The sequence below is a fragment of the Ylistrum balloti genome, unplaced genomic scaffold (assembly GCF_031769215.1).
Source record: "Ylistrum balloti isolate Yb309-2 unplaced genomic scaffold, AGI_CSIRO_Ybal_v1 Utg369912, whole genome shotgun sequence".
NCBI classification, from domain to species: domain Eukaryota; kingdom Metazoa; phylum Mollusca; class Bivalvia; order Pectinida; family Pectinidae; genus Ylistrum; species Ylistrum balloti.
Genome location: NW_026782034.1, coordinates 779936 through 805109, shown reverse-complemented (window position 1 = coordinate 805109; position 25174 = coordinate 779936). Strand labels below are relative to the sequence as shown.

At 34.7% G+C, this 25174-nt stretch overlaps 1 protein-coding gene across 1 annotated transcript in view; it reads right to left on the bottom strand.

Annotated features, from left to right (window-relative positions):
• LOC132546758 (espin-like) overlaps positions 1-24748 on the bottom strand; it is a 61286-nt gene extending 36538 nt beyond the window's left edge. Inside the window, exons 1-3 of the mRNA XM_060210477.1 lie at positions 24267-24748; positions 23226-23409; positions 15286-15471 (exon numbers count right to left, since the gene is read on the bottom strand). Of these exons, the coding sequence (XP_060066460.1) occupies positions 15286-15471; positions 23226-23409; positions 24267-24748 (852 nt within the window). The remainder of the gene's footprint in view (positions 1-15285; positions 15472-23225; positions 23410-24266) is intronic.
• Between the last annotated feature and the right edge of the window lie 426 nt (positions 24749-25174).

The following is a 25174-nucleotide window of genomic DNA, read 5'->3' as shown; positions in this document are numbered from 1 at the left end:
CACAGTCTCAACAGAATCAGTTACACAGTCTCAACAGAATCAGTTACACAGTCTCAACAGAATCAGTCACACAGTCTCAACAGAATCAGTCACACAGTCTCAACAGAATCAGTTACACAGTCTCAACAGAATCAGTTACACAGTCTCAACAGAATCAGTCACACAGTCTCAACAGTTACACAGTCTCAACAGAATCAGTCACACAGTCTCAACAGAATCAGTTACACAGTCTCAACATAATCAGTTACACAGTCTCAACAGAATCAGTTACACAGTCTCAACAGTTACACAGTCTCAACAGAATCAGTCACACAGTCTCAACAGAATCAGTTACACAGTCTCAACAGAATCAGTTACACAGTCTCAACAGAATCAGTTAAACAGTCTCAACAGTTACACAGTCTCCACAGAATCAGTTACACAGTTTCAACAGTTACATAGTCTCAACAGAATCAGTTACACAGTCTCAACAGAATCAGTCACACAGTCTCAACAGAATCAGTTACACAGTCTCAACAGTTACACAGTCTCAACAGAATCAGTTACACAGTCTCAACAGTTACACAGTCTCAACAGAATCAGTTACACAGTCTCAACAGAATCAGTTACACAGTCTCAACAGAATCAGTTACACAGTCTCAACAGTTACACAGTCTCAACAGAATCAGTTATACAGTCTCAACAGAATCAATTACACAGTCTTAACAGTTACACAGTCTCACCAGAATCATTTACACAGTCTCAACAGAATCAGTTACAAAGTCTCAACAAAAACAATGTCTACAAAGTAAGTGATACACATCAAGTTCACCGAGTGAGCACCGAGTGAGCACCGAGTGAACACCGAGTGAACACCTAGTAAACATCGAGTGAAAATAAAGTCAGATCATCTCATACCTTATACATTTTCCACGATCTGAGGAAAAATCCAACTTTTGACAAAAAATGACAACTGAACACATCGAAAGATGTATATAATTTGTAAGGAAAAGTAATTGCGCTCATATTGGTTACGAAAGTTTTATATTCCATGCAATGAATATATAAATTCCAAGGAAGAAATTATGCAGGATCTAATTGTAATGCTTTTAAGCGCAAAACAAACAAAAAAGACTCGTTGGAAAATAGGAGTGCTGACAGGCATATGATTTATAACAATTGTAACATGAGTAATTGTCCAGTAAGGACTGATAATGTTAAAATTAATTCAAGAGTGCATAGCTATCAAACAATGACTTTAATGAAGAATTATACGTTTTAGTGTGTTTTAGAGAAGCATCTTATTAGTGGCAGTTTATCATAGCTGGGACATGATGACAACACCAGAGATCTTAACCATCAGTATTTCACATGTACAACCCAGTGCATTACTTCTTACTTCCAGAAATTACTTGTTGCCATCTTGTTATGGAAAATCTATGATAAAATGATGTGATTAAAAATGAGAAATCGTCATAATACAACTATTTTTTTACATTTTCCAGTCAATATTGACATGTAAAGCAATCAAACTTCTTTTATATTTCTACATAGCATTAAAGACAATAACATTTCTTCAAACAAAATCATTTTGACCATCCAGACCAGCTGTAATTACTGATGGTTAAAAATATGCAGACCAGCTGTAATCACTGATGGTTAAAAATATTCAGACCAGCTGTAATCACTGATGGTTAAAAATATTCAGACCAGCTGTAATCACTGTTGGTTAAAAAATATACAGACCAGCCGTAATCACTGATGGTTAAAAATATTCAGACCAGCTGTAATCACTGATGGTTAAAAATATTCAGACCAGCTGTAATCACTGATGGTTAAAAATATTCAGACCAGCTGTAATCACTGATGGTTAAAAATATCCAGACAAGCTGTAATCACTGATGGTTAAAAAAAATCCAGACCAGCTGTAATCACTGATGGTTAAAAAAAATCCAGACCAGCTGTAATCTCTATTGTATAGCAAAGATCCCATCCCAGATGAATTTCCTCTGTATAAAAAATATCCAGACCAGCTATAATCTCTTGTATAAAAAATATCCAAACCAGCTGTAATCTTGATTGTACAGCAAAGATCCCATCCCAGATGAATTTCCACTGTATAAAAAGTATCCAGACCAGCTGTAATCTTTGATGTTTAATCAAGTTTACAATCCTTCTGTATAAAAAAGTATCCAGACCCAGAAGAACGTTTAGTGATCACATTACACTGATCACATTAGCTGTGACAAAAATGTCACATCAGCCATGAATTGTTTCAAGATATATTTTACATCATGGATAAGGGAAATGTTTTATTAATCTCAATTTGATATCAATTTTCAAACAGAAATTATATGAAAAATTTACAAAAGAGGACAGAAACTATTCTAAAGGAAGGATTAGGAGGAAATAGAGTTTGTCAATGGACAGACTGAGATAAGTTTTTCAAAGGAGCGTTTTCAATTTTCTTTCAAGGGAGATAATTTCCTGGCTGTGACACAATTTGATTGAGTACAATATTCTCATTTACAGTAAGGGAAAAAGTGTAATTACTTATCGACACTGACATCTGATATATGAGATTTGTTTGAGTTTCAGTCTGACATACATATACAGTTGACAAGCAGACTGAAGCATGCAGGAAGCAAAATCAATATATGAATACCCTGATTTATAAGAAAGCATACAGATATCCAGGGCATATGGTAATACATTTATTTTATATATTTATACTTCACTGGTATTAACTGAACACTCTATATCAGTTGCAGGTTCAGAGGTTCCTAGAGGGATGAAATCTATCTCCAGGTTGACATGTACTTGTAAAAACGTGATGTGATAATTGTGTATCATAAGGTCCTGATTTAAACCTGGTGATTATATTTTATCTCAGATTCACATGGACAAGATATTCTATCAACCAAGTTTCATATAGTTATAGATATGACCATGACAGTGTATACAACAGAAAGTGATAATATAGTGTAACTGAAGTATAACAGAGACAAGTCAATTACAGACTCCTACTAATCTCTAATTATGTTAAAATACTTAATTACGATGCAAATTACAATATAAATATCTCACAAAATATGAAATTTTAAACACTAAGCTATTAAATGGCCTTAAACAGTGTTAAAGCTGTCTTCTTAATCTTATTTAAAAATCATACCCAGAAATTCTTGTATCTTGCACCTAATAGCATTTTGCTGCAGCAATGCAATATCGATTTCAAAATTGACATTAAATATCCCATTTTACACATTCTCGTTACTTAAGAAAACAATATCAGTTAAATCTTACCTTTCGTTCCTAATAGAAATCTTTGAAAAGAACCTTTAATCTAATCATGTATTACCTGTATAGAACGTAAAGTATCCAAGAGAATCCACTGGAAACGCTATAGTCAGCTTGTGAAGCTGTGACGAGACAGTGTGCCGGCTCCCTTCATGTATACACAACAGGAGGAAGTCTACACCTTTAACGACTGCACAGGCAAACATACAGGTAAACCACAGGTGGACAACTGGTACAGGAAGGTGATCATGTGATGAAACAGCTATCTTTAGAACAGTTGATGACTATTGTTGACTTTTTAGGCAGAGCCCTAATATGAGTCTGTTGTTTATAGCTTAAATTTCAGCTTATTGAATTGCTGCATGGGTATACGTAGGAAATATGACACTGTCCTACATACAAACAGGATAATTTAGTACAGCGGTATATTTACTTTTACCAAGAACATGGCCAAACTGTAAGTTTCATCATTCTCCTAACAACATCTGATCAAAAGAAATCAGTTTGATATCTAATTAAGGTAGATACTTCCATTAACTCGTCAACCAAGCTGACAGTAAAGATATGGATTTGATATTGAGATAGTATCTGTTTAAATGAAATTGACCAATGACAATTTAATAGTCCTACTGGCACAACAATATACACCTGTCCCAATTTAATTGTCGTAAGTGAAATACGTTAATTAATGTTCGGTATTGAAAACCATAAACCGAACAAAATGAGTCAAACACATATCCAGACATTCAAACAAAGTGCCACTGAAAGATCTGAAATAAGGAAATAAGAGAAAATAGAGGTGACCTTAAGGAAGATTGAAATGTTAAAGTTAGTATAAAGAAAAAACAGAGTAGACCTCAGGAAGGACTTAATTGTTGTTAGTAAAAAGAAAACTTTTGAAAACAGAGGAAACCTTATTGAAGAATAAAATGTTTAGAGAAAACAAATTCCAGTAAATAAATGAATTCTTCCAAAAGCTTGTCAAATCAAAATGCTGTTCCTGAAAAGAGTGCTACATATCATAATAATAATGCAAGGATATCTGTTGAAGCCTGTAGAAATCTAAACACAAGATTAATATGCTGAAAGCAAAGGGCAATAACTCTTTCAATAAAATATTGAATCAAACCTATGTTCACAAAACATGGTAATGGAGCAAACAAAGTTTCACAGAATATAGCTAAAAACTTAAAGATATCCACAAAATCATGACAAAGGGCAATAACTCTTCCAAAATGGACTTAAAATGCCATTCTAGGAGTAAATTCATGTAAACCTGTGGGTGGGTGGGTGGTTGTTGTAGTGAAGCTTGTTCTGTAATTTCACATATGAAGTAAGAGTCCTTTGTAGTTCCAGTAGCCATATTCTTTATGTAAATATGATCTGTAGTGTATGTTAGCCAACTTAATAATCTTTCTCAAAGAGTTGTAAACCTACAAGAGGATGAATGATTTCTTTTATCCTACTGGATGTCTTGTCTATATAATGTTTTCTTTGTCTCAATGCTTTACATTGCTGACAAAACATATTAATGAATTATTGATGTGCCGTAGTTGTGGTGTCATGCTATTGTTGTGACAGTGGATCAGGTTTCCATCCTTGGATTTGACAAGGAAATCTCATACCAATAAAATCATTGAAACAGGGTAATAGAATGATGATCTACAACACAAAATCATTGGCAATTTCCCCAGCATTGCACTTAGCTTAAAGACAACTAAAAAGACTGAAATGGCTATAACCAATGGACTAGAGACCAAAGGGCACCTACCAATGAAAATATGGAATGATCCATCAAGTACCTCTTCAGAAAAAGTGATAACAAACTATGACTGTCAAAAACAAGATGGCCCCCTTTGAGTCATGTTGCTTTTCTGATCAGTTCCAAAATGGAATATACTCAACTAAGGACCAAGGTGTACACACCAGTGCTTGTCAAAAAATATCAATATTAAGGAGGAAAGAATGGATGGATGACTGACAGACGACAGATGAATGGCAATTAAATTACCTTTCTTCTGATGATGGTCCAAAAAAAAGAAAATGATAACTAACACAAGGTGATCTCTTGATCAAAACAAGACGCTATATTGATAAACACTGTAATGACAAATGTCTAGAAGGTGTGAATACAAAATCAATCAGTGTAATGACGACCATCTTGAACGTCAAGTGCATCATCACTCTCAGGTGTGAAGTGCATTTGCATTAACTGTCATTGGTCTCCCTCCCACTACTAACTCACCTGTAATAATCACCAGGACCACAGGTGATAAATACAGGTAGTAGTTCTGTGTAAAAATAATAACAGTGACTTCACTATTCAGTATACATGTTAGACATAGAAGATTTTTTATTTTGCACGAGATTTACAGAACATGTTTGAAATAAATTAAACAACAAAGTTTGGCTTAATTTAGAATTGTAGAGTTATGCATAAAACCAATTTCCACTGAAGACTATTATCTCGTTTTCAATGTCACTATAAACCCTGACACAAAGTATTCAGTGTGATGTCACAATGTAATGTCAATTTTCTGATATCACAGTTTGTGTTACTCAAAGAGATGACACACAATTAGAAACAGTGATGTGGGTGTATTCACTGAAAATGATGGCTTACCTTTATTACATAACCTAAAAAGCTGAGTATACAGTAAAATACTGATAAGTCCAAACCAACAGGACCAAATGAAATATTTGGGTTATCCTATGGTTCGATTTGGTCATGAATAGAGACATTGAGCAATGAAGATTGACCTTATTTTCCTCAGCTGTTTAGAGGATACATGTCTCTTAGCATGGCATGATAGTGATAAATAAGTGATAATAAATAAAATTGTTTTGAATTTTTATACAACAATGATATCTTTTATTTAAATAAACAGTCATAAGTACAAATATAGTACAAAAGATGTAATATGAAACACTTGTCATTGCAGCACACACATCATTTTTATGCACTCGGATTGATACATTATGTGCATATTGTTTTTGTTCTGTCTATGTGTCTGTTGTCAACTTTAACCTTGCCAATAAGTATTGCATCATAAGAGGCAGGGCTTTCATATTTGGGATGTGTCATGCTCATGACAAGACTTTTCTGGTGGTATCAAAATTTTTGGCAATGTGACCTCGAGTATGACCTTTGACCTAGATTTGAAAGTAAAAAAAGTATTACCACAATGAAGACATAAGTGTTTCACAAAGTGTGCATGCAATTAGCACATGGCTTACACAGTATAGTGTTTATGTCCAACTTCAGAATTTTGTTGCAACTGGGGGCAAAGTGTTTCATAAACACATCTTGTTTGAAGTCAATTAGTTGCTATACACAAGGCGGCCCACAATAACTTACCTGGGTATTAAAGAGATGCATGGCAGTTCTTTATTTTTCTCTTATTCCAAAGATTTACTTTACGTAAATTTGTAAGTGCTAGGGAGATCCTTAGAGTTAATCTGGGGGCATGATTGTGATGATCTGTTCCTGCCCATTACTACATGTATTAGTTGCAAATATTTAGTTGTTGCTAACAACATTACAAATTGAATGACAAATGATGGAGCTCTTTGGTAGAAACGTTTGAAATGAAAGTTGATTACATACAGATGACTGATACCGCTGCCATTCCACAAGTTCTGATTTTGGCTGAGCTTACTAAAATGAGGATATCCAAATTTTGTTTGAAATTCAAAGACAGGTCGAGACCCAACAACAAACATGGTTAAGAACATACCCTATGATTCTATCCTTGATCAAATACAAGATAAACAGTCAGTGCTTTCCTTGGGGCATCCAATTTTTTATATCTACATGCAGATAATTTGGAATTTATCTGTACATGGTGTGAACCTGGGATCAGAGCCCCTAGCTTTTGATTTGTTAATTACAGGTGATAAGGTGTGGACACCACTGTCTGGGCCAGGTGTCTCAGACGAATGTATTGATGGATTTGTACCTGTTGGCCTAAGTACAGATCAACATATAGCCAATGGGTACAAACCTATCAGCATTTAAGTTTCCTGAATCAAGGTAGTCTTTGCTTTCACTATCTCTACATTGCAAGATTGATAATTCCATGAACAAATGCAACAAATTATTTCAGATTACATCAATGTTCGCCTAAGAAAACCAATGTTAACTACACTTAACTGGTCTGTGATTTGTCTGACCACTGGGTATTTGTGATAGATCTGTATGATGACTGAATTGATGTTCAGAACAATAATTATGCTAAAATATTACGTTCACAAAGTATGTTGTACAATTTATTGTACAAGTTATTAAAATGAGGGCTCAACTCCCAAACACACCTATGTAATTATATCATTTGCAGAATTTGGCAGGTGAGAGAAAATTCAACCTACTAATATTGCTGCAAAATTGAAACATGAATATCCTACAACAAAGACATGTACAAGTAGCATTTGCTAAAGGTCAAATAAAAGGAAAATCTATTTTTGCATATGGCTTGATGTGTAGGTGAAGTAGAAATATTATTATCTTTCATGGTCGATTCTACAATGAAAAAATATGTAATTTTATCATCTGTGAAGATAGACATCTGTACATCAACATGCAGGCAGAAATTTGAACAAATAGCTGCAATAATACTAGGGGGTCAACACGTTACCACTTCCTCAAAGTCAGAGGGTGGGCTTATTACAGGACAAAATGCCCAGGGGACCAACACATTACCACATACTCAAAGTCAGAAGGTGGGCTTATTACCGGACAACAATCTAAGGGGACCAACACATTACCACTTATCTAAAGTCAAAGGGTGGGCTTATTACAGGGGACCAATACATTACCACTTACCTAAAGTCAGAGGGTGGGCGCATTACAGGGGACCAACACATTACCACTTACCTAAAGTCAGAGGGTGGGCTCATTACAGGGGACCAATACATTACCACTTAGTCGAAGTCAGAGGGTGGGCTTATTAGAGGACAACAATCCCAGGGGACCAACACATTATCACTTACTCAAAAACACAGGGTGGGCTTATTGCAGGACAACAATCCTTAGGAACCAACACATTACCACTTACTCCAGGTCAGAGGGTGGGCTTATTACCGGACAAAATGCCCAGGAACAAATACTGTACCACTAAATCTGCTGCTCAACTTACCTCATTGCTGTATCTTATTCTCCTTTACTGGTCTTATTACCCTTGTACTTTTTCAGGAGTCTCTTTGTAAACCTTTTGTTCTTATCTTGCCCTAGTTTTATTGAGTTTGAGTTTGAATTATGATAATGTTGCCATGTTGGTATTTTCTTTCTTTGAAAAGAGATATCCAAATGTAGGCTTGTATAAATCAAATAAGAGGCCCAATTGGCCTGTATTGCTCACCTCTTTTACATTTCATCAAGAAGACATTGTCAGTTCAGTTAGTCAATTTCTGCAAATATCAAAGAACATTCCCCAAGCAACTACACTAATACCATGACCCAGTGACTATAAATTGGTTATTGAATATATTTAAATCTATTAATACAGATGGCTCAAAGGGCAGGTGAGCTCTAAATCCTGTTAATGTCAAGGTTTGAACACAGAATCAAATGTATTATAATCTTCAGCGAATTCAACCCTTTAGAAAAGCCTAGTCAAAGGTGACAGATACATCACTGACTAGTACAGATTTCCTTTACTTCTGCTACATACAATATGAACAATAACAGATTTCTGCTACAAAATTCACCTTGAATCAACCCTTCCAACCAGTTTACTTACACATAATAATTGAAATTTACAATATACTTTTAAAGCAAGTGTTGAAAGTAGGTTGTATCATGCTACTCACGTATAAGTACCTATGAAAGCTTTTAACACTTGACTGTTACAACTATTAACAAATTGCTAGCTCCATTGGCTACATCTATTGATGACTGGTTAGAGCTGTACATTCAATTTCCCCAGGGAACCTAGCTAGACTTTCTGTTAGAAGTAATAACTACCCTAACTCCTACTGTTCAAACCGAACACCTGTTAAGATTATCTTTAATCTCGAACTTTTGGATATATTATCTGGACACTTTCATGTATCAAAACACTAAACTATAAACCCAGCCATGTCACTATAATAAAAGTTGACCAGAATGTTTGCTTGCCGAGTTTATCGCCCCATTAATAGATGTGTTCTCCTAGTAGCTGGTGGCTTCCTCAGTGAACAACATATGGAAGGCCTCATTCATTCCTCCCTGAGTGGCTTACCCAAAGGCATGACCGAGACAGCTTCTCATGACTTCAGGACTTAAACAATAATATAGGGAGTATCAAACCACACATCTCGGATCTTCACTTGAGGTTGCATAGGTTAACGTTCTACTGACTGAGCTATCACAACCTTGCCTTTGATGACATGTAATACTATAAAATCAAGGTCTACCTAATTCACTTGTATTTTTGTAGATTAACTAATCATGTATTTCAAAACTTAGGAAATTAAGGCAAAGCATTGTGTGTTGGAAATCCATAACGACCTTCTGAAAACATCGGTTTACTTTCATGTTGTTTCATAATAGACACATAAATTGTATAAGGGCTAAGCTATATTGCACAAATCTAAATCAGTTTTAAAACTTTAGCAAAGCCCTGGAACATTTAAACAGAAACTCACCCCATTGTCATCATTGACTCTTTAAAAAGTTTGATCAAAATCACTCTAGAATCATAATGGGATGCATTGGACACAAGCTACAATTAGTTGTTATACCTAGTAATCACTTAGAAAAGTAGAAGATACATAAAAAATAACATCATAGAAATGTGAAACCCTATCCATATGCAATATGAATCCAAACATTTGCAAACATCCTAATATAAAATGAGAATGTTTCTAAAACTCGAAAAAGTGTGAAAGTTCAATCTAATCTTTTCCTTTATCAAGTGAATAGATAAAAGATAGTAGAAAATCATGTTGCACTTGATAGGGATATAAAAGAAAAAAGAAATTTCACATCCTGGTTGGATTTAAGGCCACCTGAAGAGAAAAATCACACCTGAGGAGATGTACCTGTCATATCACACCTAAGGAGATGTACCTGTTATATCACACCTGAGGAGATGTACCTGTTATATTACACCTGAAGAGATATACCTGTTATATCACACCTGAAGAGATATACCTGTTATATCACACCTGAGGAGTCGTACCTGTTATATCACACCTGAAGAGATATACCTGTTATATCACACCTGGGGAGATGTACCTGTTATATTACACCTGAAGAGGTATACCTGTTATATCACACATGAGGAGATGTACCTGTTATATCACACCTGAGGAGATGAGGAGATGTACCTGTACCTGTTATATATATCACACCACACATGAAGAGATGTATGTTAAATCACACCTGTCATATCACACCTGAGGAGATGTACCTTTTATATCATACCTGAGGTGATGTACCTGTTATATCACACCTGAGGAGATGTACCTGTTATATCACACCTGAAGAGATATACCTGTTATATCACACCTGAGGAGATGTACCTGTTATATCACACCTGAAGAGATGTATCTGTCATATCACACCTGAGGAGATGTACCTTTTATATCATACCTGAGGTGATGTACCTGTTATATCACACCTGAGGAGATGTACCTTTTATATCACACCTGAGGAGATGTACCTGTTATATCACACCTTTGGAGATGTACCTTTTTTCATCACACCTGAGGAGATGTACCTGTCATATCACACCTGAGGAGATGTACCTGTCATATCACACCTGAGGAGATGTACCTGATATATCACACCTGGGGAGATGTAACTGTTTTATCACACATGAGGAGATGTACCTTTTTTATCACACCTGAGGAGATGTACCTGTTTTATATCACACTTGAGGAGATGTACCAGTTATATCACACCTGAGGAGATGTACCTGTCGTATCACACCTGAGGTGATGTACCTGTCATATCACACCTGCGGAGATGTACCTGATATATCACACCTGGGGAGATGTAACTGTTTTATCACACATGAGGAGATGTACCTGTTAAATCACACCTGAGGAGATGTACCAGTTATATCACACTTGAGGAGATGTACCTGTTATATCACACCTGAGGAGATGTACCTGTTATATCACACCTGAGGAGATGTAACTGTTATATCCCACCTGAGGAAATGTGCCAGTTTTATCACACCTGAGGAGATGTACCTGTTATATCACACCTGAGGAGATGTACCTGTTATATTACACCTGAGGAGATGTACCTGTCATATCACACTTGAGGAGATGTACCAGTTATATCACATCTGAGGAGATGTAACTGTAATATAACACCTGAGGAGATGTACCTGTTAAATTACACCTGAGGAGATCTACCTGTTATATCCCACCTGAGGAGATGTACCAGTTATATCACACCTGAAGAGATATACCTGTTATATCACACCTGAGGAGATGTACTTGTTATATTACACCTGAGGAGATGTACCTGTTATATCACATCTGAGGAGATGTAACTGTTATATCACACCTGAGGAGATGAACCTGTTATATCACACCTGAGGAGATGTACCTGTTATATCACACCTGAGGAGAGGTACCTGTTTTATCACACCTGAGGAGATGTACCTGTTATATTACACCTGAGGAGATGTACCTGTTATATCACACCTGAGGAGATGTACCTGTTATATCACACCTGAGGAGATGTACCTGTTATATCACACCTGAGGAGATGTACCTGTTATATTACATCTGAGGATATGTACCTGTTATATCACACCTGGGGAGATGTACCTGTTATATTACACCCGAGGAAATGTGCCTGATATATCACACCTGAAGAGATGTACCTGTTATATCACACCTGAAGAGATGTACCTGTTATATCACACCTGAGGAGATGTACCTGTTATATCACACCTGAGGAGATGTACCTGTTATATCACACCTGAGGAGATGTACCAGTTATATCACACCTGAGGAGATGTACCAGTTATATCACACCTGAGGAGATGTACCTGTTATATTACACCTGAGGAGATGTACCAGTTATATCACACCTGAGGAGATGTACCTGTCATATCACACCTGAGGAAATGTGCCAGTTATATCACATCTGATGTAATATCTCAACACAAAAATATTTGTGCAAAATTCATCACTGAATTTTTATTAAATGTTACACTGATGTTGGTGATAAACTTCCTTTTATTATCTGTTACCATTTTATCAAACATCAACATTAGTGGTCACAATATCGTAAGGAAGGGTGCAGCTTATAATTCACTAAAAAAACTGGTCCTGCAGCTAATATACTAGTGCGGGTTATAACCCGGAAAATAAAGTACAGATTTTTATAGAATATCATAGTAAACCACAGCTGATCTACAGTGAATAAGTGTAAGGCTATGAACTGGTTAGATAAGGATATCTATCATACTCAGAACACAGGAAAAGTCAGTCCTTAACCAACCAACCAGCCTTCAGCCAGTCCTTTACCAACCAATCAGCCTTCAGCCAGTTATTTAACCAACTAATCATGCCTTCATCAGAAACTTAACAATATCACAATCCACACATGTTCTGTACTTGATGGATTTATTCATCGAAAGACACAGATTCATTGATTCACTCAATCATCATCACCTTGTTTGTTCCCTTAAATCATAATCTATATACTTATCTGTGCTAATTAAGCAGTCACTCAGATTAGTTAATATTATTCACCACTTCATTCATTTATCTAATTAATATGTAAAGCTAATTAACACTTATTTGACTTACCCAGGTAACACAGCTGAGATGATCTACTTGTACCCATTCTAATATTTTACAGGAAACACCCTAAAGATTTTAGAGACTGGTATATCCACATGCTGGATACAGATCTATCTCTTTCACGTACTATTACTGAAGACAGTGCTCCAGGTCACACTGTACCTATTGATTGTTAAACATTGTACATAAAAGACACTGATTGTCAACAGATTAGACGGTACAGTATTTCAACAGTCAGAGAACTATCATCAAAATCAGTTGACACAGCATTACTGGTACAATGCATGTAAGTATGTATCAAAAGCAGAGAAGTTGTAATCAAATTCCGGCAAATCTGATACCAAGGTGGTCTTCAGTAAAACTTTGTCTAATTGCTATATTTATCAGCCTTTTGACTTGTCCTTTTGGGGCAGGATCTCCTTATTATAGCTGGTGGCTGTCTAAATGAACAGCATACAGGGTGCTTGTTGCATGATCTCCAAAGCATTCGGGATAAAGCATCATGCCCAAGGTCACAACCACAACAATACAGAATAGTCTGTGTTCCCACAGAAACACAAATTACCTTTGTAAGGGACCGTATCACATACTTTGGCTCTTCACCACATTTGTTAAGTGTAAGGCTCTACCAGTTGTTCAGTAATTGTTCAGTAAAACATGCAAGATTCTGCTACAAGTGATGATAGACATAAATGCGAGTGCTAAACACGGAGAGAAAAAATCTCCAACACACATACTACCTCTAATGAAGACCATTTCAAAATACTAGATTGTACATGCTGAACCTTTAGAAGAAAATTAAACTAATTATTTACAAATCTGCTATGAAACACTAGATTTCATATACCCAGGGGATCAACATTTTGGTAATAATATCTGATTCAAAGCTGTGGATAGAAATACCACAAGACAATGATATTTCTACTAAACCACAATAAAGATGTCAATTCTGTACTAATGAAAATGATAAGGCTCAGTTACAGTTGCTAGTGATATGATAGGGCTCGCCAGTGTTCATGTCACAACATGGATCTTTTTCTTGTTTACTTGGTGTCAATGTCATTTTGAGGCAGAGTTACCTTGAAACTGGTGACAACCTTACTGAACAACATACAAGAAGCATGTTGCATGTCGTTCAGATCAATTAGGGTAAGTGTCATTCTCAAGGCCACAACCATGAAAGCACAGACTAGTTCATCTCTAAGCTTCCTCAGAGACACAACCCACCACACCTACAATGTGCCAAACCACTCCTGGGAACTTCACCTGAGGGTTGAACATACCAGAACGCGCTACTGACTAAGCTACTGCTGCCCTACAGTAGGATATAAAGTTTGGTTAGTATTGCTACATACAAAAAAGTAAAATTAAATTTAGATCTCACTGAACCATAAGTTGAATGCAACAAAACTTGTGGTAAAATTGTCAAGCTATTTAATTATAACCATCATGTTCTAGTAAAACATTTATCAAATGTTGAAAATCTCAACACTTCCTGCTTTTTAATTTCAACAGAAATTCTAGATTTACATCTAGAGATACAAAACCATTCACACTAACTCTAAATTTAACAAAATCTTGTCCATACTTCCTGATTGCATGTTGCATATTAAAGGGTGAATTTAAACTTTTTGTTAAAAGCCTAAAAAGACATGAAATATAAAGACCGAGTCTTCCATTTAAAAACCTTTGAGAACGTTTTCTGTATAAAAGATAATGATGGGTGGAAACTATATTGGTTAACTGAAATTGTATATTAAGTAACGTTCACTGTACACGTGTAATTGTAAATACCTACATAAACTTGATCTTGCTGAAGACTATGATTACTGCCGTTTATAACAAGTTTCATTAGTACTTAGTAGGAATCAAATTATCTTTATAGGTTTCGGATCAATTCTAAAATGCATCAAGCACAATATCAGACCATGAGAAAGAAATATGATAAAACTTATGGATGTGAAATTAAAAATCCTTTTTTTTGTATTCTTGGAAACAGAAAAAAACTTCTCTAGTACTTTCCAGGGATTAGAACTGAGTACTGATACAAATATTTGAGGAAATGTAAAAAGAATTGTCTGATGACATATGATAAACAATGAATGCTCATGGGTAGAGAGTCAGATGGAAAGACAAAGGTCAATTGAACAGTCATTCATTTACATCTAATACAGGTAGCCAAAAAAGGCCTATTGTGGTTCTACAGTATGACAAAATTGTGTTGAGTTCTCCAATGCCAATACATGTTCTTCAATTTACCTGTAATTGGCCCAGTTCTGCAGCATTGTGTAGTGGACTCCCTCCAAGGTTATCCAGTGTGATCTTGGCACCACCTTCCTTCATAAGCCAATCAATTGTCTTGTGATGACCTCTGCTTGCAGCAAAATGGAGGGGGGTTGCACCATCAAAATCTCTATCATTAGGGTTGTGTTTCTGATCCTCTACCTTCAAAGAAATGTACAGCCATTCAACAGCCTGAATGTATTCAATATTTGAGTTGGATATTTTTGGATAGATTATCTAGTATTCAAAATCTGTATGTTTCCTTTTCATCAAGAGCTCATCAAATCTCTGACAATAATTGATTTCTCAAAAGTGTGATCCTGTTGTACATGTCCCAAGATTTCGCCAAGTACCCACACCATACATATCTTTAAATTTGATCACCTTAGTCAGATGTTGGCATCAAGTCTACAAAGTTCTACTTCATAACCAAAACCAACATAATGTCATCAAGATTACAAAGTCCTGCTCCATAACCAAGCCACATCAATCTCATCAAAACTATGAAGTACTGCTCCGTATTCAAACTAAGACAACGTCATCAAGACTATGAAGTACAACTCCATAATCAAATCATGACATTGGCATCAAGTCTACAAAGTATTACTCCATAATCAGACCCAGGCATCTCCAAATAGTGAATAGTGTTTATAGGTATTTTCTTGCTTCTTTCAAAAGAATATTGTTGATTTTGTGTTGGACAGCAGTTAAAAAACTCTTCACAATGGAGAATGTTTACCACATACTTAGTACTTTCATGATACAAGTAAGGAAATAAATGGTTCGCAAGGGTAGTTATTAATACTAGAATAAATATGGTAATTCTTCATCACAAACAAAAGTCTTATATCTACCATTTATCTATTCCGTGTTGATTCCCAACAGTCTCTCTACAGCTTGTATACAGAGACAAATACACCATCAATAATGCAGGTAACCGTGCCAATCGTCAATGCCATTAATTTCTGATTACCTGTTGTAGAATTACCTGTTAGCATTGCAGATGTTTTATTTATTGATCAATATGGAGTCACAGTCCTATATCACAATACAGCCATAACACAGGATTCAGACCCAATAAACTCTGTTTTTATAAGCATGCTCCAAACTTCCTTGGGAAATAAGAATATTTTGGACAACCACTCCATCCATTCTTTGCCCCACTAAATCCAGATTGATGATATGACTGTTTTCTTTAACTGTGTAATCTGTGACGTTAAGTACCCTCACCTAGACTTTTATGTAACACAATACAAGTATCTTGTTTCTAACAATGAGTGGAAATAATGGCTATTAAGTAAAGGAGAATGTCATCTGTATTTTTTTTCTTTCTTTTTTTTTAATGATGATCAATACACAAGACAAACAGTGATGTTCATTTTTTTTTTATATAATATTTACCCTCCGATAAGTAAATTATACCGTAAAGAATGTACTTATGCCAATTCAATATTAAGAAAGATAACACTCCACTAACAAATGCAGATATATTTGATGAGAAAGGTAATTGTATCTTCATGGGAGATAACTCCAATATAAAATCAAAAGAGGTACCTACAAAGGTAGGAAAACTCCCACTATCATTTGAACACTTTGAAATTCCATCAATGTTCTTCTACTTCATTGACTTTACATGCAAATTTTAAATACAAAAATGACTTCATACATATCTGTTGTAAATACAAGCTCTCACATACTGCTTTTGAAATTTAAGATGAAAAACAATAAAAAAAAGTTTATTACAAAGATCCAGGTATCAAATACAAGTATAAGAAAAAAAAACCAGGACTTGAAACTTTTATTTCAAAGCAGACAAAAACTGAAAAAATATTAACATAATATTTTCTTGGAAATTGGAATTATATTAAAGATATTCCTCTTCTTAATCTGAAGATGAATCAGTTCTTTTTTGGTTAATGGAGGGTGCTTTCAGCTGTAAAACAGGAAAATCTGGGAGAAAATTCAATAAAAAGTACACTAAATATAAGAAGATACGCACAAATTTGTGAAAATATTGCATATACAGTCAAACTTCTATAAAATTGAACTTCGGTGATTCAAATTTCTCGATGTATCGAAGTTTTTGTCCAGTCCCAAATTTTATCCCTATATATTACTACTAGCTTACCCCCGGACAGTTAGAAGTTTTATTAATTGACCTTTTCAATGTAACAAAGGTTTTTCACAGACCACAGCAGTCATGGGCATGATTTGAACAAAACATTTACCTGCACTGTGCAGGTATTTTCACCTAGCGGCAAAATTTCACACATTTCAATGACGAGTGCTACCAGACAATTGGATTACGATAGCCCCCTATCATTAGTTCTGTGTTACAGGGTTAATTAAAGACTGGACGCAGATTTAAATTGAATTGTTTACTTACAAGCCATGATCTTTAATGAAGTTAATGGGACGTCGTGTGATGTTCACCGCAGCCATTGTGGTGATGGCATTTAGTTAGGTCTAATTTAGGGAATTTTGAAAACAATCAGAGGAAATCCTATCATTTGTATGATGGTTTCACTCTGATTTATTTGTCAATCATGTGTTCTGTGATAGATTCAGGCTAGTATCATCTAGAACAATGGCAATCACTCTTGTAGTTTCTACAGATGTGTGATGTTAGTGCTGTCGTGTCGGAACAGAATACATAACGATATTAATTTGCTTTCTTTTAAACTGCCATTAATGCTGCACGTTGTTTCATTTAAAATCGACCTGTAAAATGCATGTACTGTATGACATAAAGGATCAATTTCCCATTGATTTTTATTCTTTATTTTATTTTTATTTTTTTCAGGAATGAAAATGTTTTGTTTAAAGATGAAGATGCATCTTTTCATTTAATCTTGTGTTTTGGTATTTGTTGTGTTTGTTCAGGTAGAAATATCATGTCATCAACTATATACAGCCAGGAACATGAAAATGTCAATATTGTCACACATCGACATACTTGGGCAGGTATAATTACATGGTATTATTTTAATTACACGCATGTTTTAGTGTTATTAACTCACGAGTACGGAAGTAGGCGACTGCGCATGTATGCAGGTTTGAATGGCAGGTGGGAATACGGGTGAAGGTTTGACAAGCGTGAAACACAGATCATGGTAAGGATTAAATAATTTATAGATTTATTTCAAAGTTAAGTTAGTTTATTGTTTAACTTTCATTTCATATATAGTGCTAATATTTAGTTTTTGGTGCGTATGGGAGCCTAATATTATCTAGTTCAGGTGTTCGATAGAGTGTTGTTTATAGGTAAGAAATACTTGCATGAAGGTGAGCGAGTACTCGTACGGTATCGGGTGTGCCTGAGTTGTTTACGCTTAAGGTGAAATAAATATCTATGTATATTAATCTGATATTTAGATATAATTAAATAATAACTTATAATAAGCGTATGTATTAATTCCGCATAATTTACTATTTGTGCATGGATATAGTTACATAGTGGGGAGCGTAATATGTGTTATGGGAAGGTATATTGCTTCTAATGGTATATTTATTTCGTGATTATGTCTATATTGTTATATGACAATTTAGTTATAGAAATTAATTAATTTGTTGTAGCTTTTACCGTTACCACTACTACCTAAGAAGTCCCTGACTTAGTTTGGAACTATGGAAACCTATACTACCCAGCGGATTCTCAGTCACACCTGTGTATATTTATCTACGACAAATCACGAGGGTTTGTGATGTTGTCCAGTACCAACTTGTTGTGAAGTTTGGAGGTTTGGCCACGTGGAATGACTCTAGCTTCTGTATTATGTTATATACATGAGCTTATTGTTATGTATCGGTGATGTATGGAGAGTCGCACGTGACATGTGTATATTGACACATCATACTCTACTCGGCCTTGGCATCGACATAGCCAGTTTCTGGATACTACTGAAGCTGAGTGACGGTACAGCTGAATCTGTACACTGTCGGGAACATGGTTGTGCTGTCTTGTGGTTGACTTGTGTTGATGAGGAGAGACTGTGTTCGAACTTCGTTGTTTCGTTACGGTGATCCAGTGTGGGAACGAGGATTCGCCAAGCTACAGACTGTATTAGTTCTGATCGTGTTTGTTGTAGTGTAGTAGGGTATTATAATATATTGTAGGGATAATATAATATATTATATGCTACTGTGTTGTTGGTATGGTGAGAGAGTATTGTGTGTTTGTATGTGGTTATAGGATTGTGTAAATAACGAATCATATATAAATGTTTCCAGTTGTATGGTTTTATTGCTGCAAGTGATAAACATCTCGGTTACGTTAATAGATATAACCCACCACGTATGATTCGAAGTCTCGACATATCAAAGTTTTTTTGGTAGTCCCTTGAACTTCCAAACATCCAAGTTTGATTGTAGTTATTTTTATGCATACGTGTATTCAAAATAAACACTTCCTTGGTAAGTGTGTATATATCAATATCACCCTTATAACTGACCCACAGAAATTATCAGTTGACTTAATACTGATATGGTTTGGTTACCTGAATAATTATTATCAATTTTATTATCGTATCAATTGTTTCTCATAATCTTGAGAGCATTATTCAAGTTATCTCCCTTCACCATGTTTCCTCTACTTATTCAATTTTCAAGTATTGACAGATTGATTAATTCAATGATGCAAAATAAGTATAAATTTATATTTATCAGAACATGACTAACTTCAGTGACCACTATCTAATTAAGGTACAACCTTAAATCATGTCTGTTTGCTGACAATAAACGAAAGTGATTCGAAAGTCAAATTATAATGTAATAACAACCATTTCAAATCATACCAACACCAATTAATAACTCATAATATTGGTAAATGTAAGATAGAGTGGGAACCTGAACCAAATATGACTTAATACTACATTGTTTCTTAGTGTAATGTTAAATAGAATTAATACAGTAATATTGTTTTATGATCTGAAAATCTGAACAGTATACATAAGCTTAGTACTAACCTGTTTTCATGATTTTAAAACTTAATTAACATTCAAATTTCCCATTTCTTTTTTATAAGTTAGCTCTGCTGTAATTTCATTGAATTGCATAGTAATGGACGAAGCCTTAAAACCTTTAGATCTATATCAACAAATTTTCAGCAAATAAGACAGTCAATAAGAGCATATTAATCAGATGATCATAATCATATGACATCACAACTAAAATTATGTCATTATCACTTTTCAATGTTCAATTAATTTGGCGACTTTGATGGGTTTGTAATAAAAATGGCGAGTGATACCTTAAGCAGAGTTATAGATTTAATTAGAGATTATGGTATAAAAGTAAATCAATTCTCCTGGTAACTTTTCAGATCCTGCTGATTATATTACTGGTTCATCAATTAAGAATCTTTTTTAATAAAACCACTCTACATGTTTTCATTACAGAAGCTTGATTGTATAACAAATTGACATAAAAATCCACTCACAATATCAATATTGTAAACTAATATCCTGTAGCATTTCTCAACATCCTACACTTTAGTATTGATTTTTCACTATGACATGAAGCATGCTGAGAAGTTATTTGTTTCAAAACAGTACAGATATATTTTCATTGATTTTTATAACAAGCACTTGTGTGATTTATTACAAATACTTGTAGAGATCGTTATTTTAAGGTTTTTGAAATTTTCCTCATTTCATAAAAAATTGTAAAAGGTTTGCTCATGTTATTTTCATTGAAGACATGCAAAGAACTAATTTTTTTTCTTTTGACTTTATTTTCAAGGTATCTATCTTTCATCATTAAATTCCATCCTCAAAATTATGAAAAAGTAACAGGATATGATATACATTAAAATCCCTCAATTTTAAACACTTTATCTCTTTTGACAGATGAAGATCTTTGTACAACAAAATATGTTAGTTTAAAACTGGCAATGAAAGGGGCATAACTCAATAAGTGTCCAATGTATGTGACAAATCCTTTAATTTTGATAGTTGGCAAGGGAGCTTACAAATTAAACAAGAGATCCAAGACGGACCTTGGTGCCCACCATTGTTTGATCTTTATATGCTCTTTAAAAGTAGGATCTTTCCCATTCAGTTATCTTCTCTGTTTTTGCTCTTAATGGTAAGACATTTACAGAAATAGTGGTGATAAATCTTAACCTGCAAATTCAAATGCCTAGAAGTAATTTTGTTTTTTGTGAACAGTCCCAAAATCAAATGTGCAGAAGGAGAGACCAAAGGGAACATACGTATGAAATTTGAGAAATGTCCATTCTGCACTTCTTCAGAATCAGCAATAACATCTTTACTAGGCAAAATCCAAGATGGCTGCCTGTTGGCAATTTTGTTTTTCTGATCAGTCTCAAACTCAACAGGCACAATAAGGGAACTTCAGGAACCTTTACATAAAATTTGAGAAAGAGCTATGGAGTAGTTCTTAAGAAATAGTAATAACAAACTTTCAAAGTCAAAATCCAAGATGGTCATTTGTTTGACATTTTGTTTTCTTCTGATCAGTATCAAAATCAAACAGGCAAAACTAGGGATCAAGGAAAGCATACACATGAATTTTCAGAAAGATCTATGCTGTGGTTCTCAAGATATAGTGATGACAAACTTTCAAAGTCAAAATCTAAGATATCCATCAGTCTGCCATTTTGTTTTTCTGATCAGACCCAAAATTGAATTGGCACAACTAGGGACAAAGGAGAACCTACCTACATGTAAAATTTAAGAATGATCCATCCTGTACTTCTCGAGAAATAGCAATTAACAAACTTCATTGAAAAAATCCAAGATGGCGGCATGTTGGCCATTTTGTGTTTTTTATCAGTCTCAAACTCTAACAGGCACAATTAGGGACCTACAGGCCCCTATACATGACATTTGAGAAAGATCAATCAAGTACTTCTCAAGAAATAGCGATATAATAAAAATTGTTTACAAACAGACGACAGACCAAGAAGGCAGAGCAATTTGAATAGCCCAACATCATCAGAGGGTGGGCTAAAAACACAAATGAGAATAGTATCTTTCAATATAAATGTAGAATTAGATACAGCAGAGCCAAATAAAACACAAATAAAAAAGAACTTGAGAATAGCATATTTCAATATAAATGTAGAATTAGATACAACAGAGCCAAATAATCAATCAAAATATATCATACAATTTTATCCTGTGATCAGTGATGCTAAGAGCCTAATTTAAAACCTAGCAGGCCACTTAGGGCAAATAAATATTGAAAAAAAGGGAAATAGCATTCTACATTTTAACAAGAATATGGAGAGCTGAAACAGAAATTCATAACAAATTTCATCAAAATTTCACCAATCTTGTGTGAGTGGGAAACAAATGCTACATCCAGTATTTACTTTTTACATTGATATTGGAGATGATAAACTTTTCGGTATGATTTTTGAAGTCATATCCTATATCTAATTAGATGTCATGTGTGAAAGTGACATCGTAATGTCAATTTATTACCATTTTATGAAATCAAATATTCTACAATTTCATATGCAAATATTTGCACTTAAAACTAGGTAATAATATGATTGTAATTTAAGTTCCTGGACTGAAATTAATATGAATACTCACTAAGAGGTAGGTTTTTAATTCATTTAATGAATGTGCTGCTGCTTTGGAACTTTTTGAGAAATGAAAAGAAAACTTACTTATATTAAATATCACAGTTACTTACATGGCTCTGATTTTGAACATAAAGTCATCTTATGCATTCTATAGCACTGTATTATTGAATCTGGATCTAATAACCCCAAAGTCGAAATCAGACTTATAAACAAAGATCTGTTACCAAGGCACTGCATTTCTATTGTCTATAGTTGTCTCATGTGCTAGTATTCCTTCTTGACTTTGTTCTTATATTGATTAAAATGTCAAAGACAATTGTTATTTATCATTGTCTTTTTTATTTATTAAAATAAGATTTACCAGCCACTTGATGCAGTCAATCCTTCCAAGTTGTGCAGCTGCATGCAGACAGGACATGCCATCAAATGCCTTCATTTTTATAGAACCTCCTTTTTGCACCAGAAGTTTAAGGATGTCAAGTTGTCCCCCCTGACAAGCAAGGTACACTGGTGTCACACCATTGATCATCTGCAAGTTGACTGTTCTGGAAATCGGAAAGAACAAATATCTTTTCCCAATTAATCTTAACCGAATCAGATGAAATGGTACATATCCCAAACATAATGAATCTTTCAGTACCTATAACATTATATGCCAAGCCATATTACTACTTTCAAGTGACCTTGAGAGTGGGTCATTTGAACAAACTTGACATAGTTTCATCACAGGATGCTACAGGCCCAAGATCAGCACCCTGGCTTCATTGTTATAGAGAAGGGGTTTGTTTTAATATTTTGATACATTTGAAATACATTGCAGTGAGTCAAGGCCATTGCTTTGAACAAGTTGCCGTTCATACATGTTCAATATCAGTATCCTGGGTACCTACATTATTAAGATGATTATTGAGTAGGTTTAAATGTTTACAACATTTGACCCCTGTGACCTAGCAAGCAAACACGAGGTCATTCGTTTGAACAAACCCAATAGTCCTCTATCACAGCATGTTATAATACAGGCCCAACATCATGAATGGTTGTCTTTAATTATATGCTTTTAATTACTTAAATTATCATCAATATAGTAAAAATAATTTTTCAAGGTAAACTTTACTTACAACATTACCCTGTCAGACTGGGGAATTCATGAATAATAGAACAATTGAACTGTTCAGAATAATTGATATATCGGAATATGTATTGTTATAGATATAAATAATTCAAATTAGTGATATTTTGATGAAAGATACTAAAACAGCACTTTGTTCATATATATAAAAGAATTCAAATCAATCACATTAATAATTGTACTGCCATGATATATATATGTTACAAAGATGGATAAACTACACTAATAAACATCATTCCAGTAATCTGATTAATGTAGTGTTTGATATTCTACCTGGGCGTTTCCTTGACAATTATATCTACTGCATCTAGGTTGCCTCCTGTCACAGCGAAATGTATGGGTAGAGCTCCACTTGCAGATTTCATCATTACATCAGCATCAGTTTCGTCCATGAGCCATTCAATGAGTCTCCCATGACCATACCTGGCCGCCAGGTGGGTGACAGTTGCACCTGTGCCATCCTGGTCATTGACAACACAGTCGGTGTGTTTTAATAACCATTGCAGTACAGCCGTTTTACCTGTTGCAGAGGCATCGTGAGCGGCAGTCGCCCCAACTCTTGTTCTTTTCTTTGCACTGAAGTATCGTTTCTTAATTAAATATTCAACCACGTCAAGTCGCCCTCCTCTTGCAGCATAATGTAAACAATTGGCTCCGTTTTCATCACAGGTGTTCTCATTAAAACTTGAACTCAGAGATTGTAAGTAAGTCAGATCTCCTTGCTTAGCAGCTTCGAAAATCCTATCGTTCGTCATTTTGCACACTAACTCGATCCTTTTCACTTTGAAATTCGACACACCTCACCCATCTTTACTCTCCACAAAACTTCGTCTGCCCCAACAACAAACACAGGTGAGAACGGTTTGTATAAATATAAAAATTACTAGCAAACGAAACGAAAATCATTTCACTTACTTCCCTTAGCCCAGCCATCAAAAATATAATAGGAGAGAACTAAATGACAAATATAATATGTCTCTGCTTTAATTGCTACGGGAATATTAAAATCAGTAAATATTTCATTTATTGATATCCATAAATATTTTCTTTCACATCAACAGATAATTATCACCAGTGTCAATTAAATAACCACATTGTAGCTACACGTAGATACAATAACTTCATATTTAACGTATAGAGTAAAATATATTTATAATTAAAATGTCGGCAAAATTCTTCAT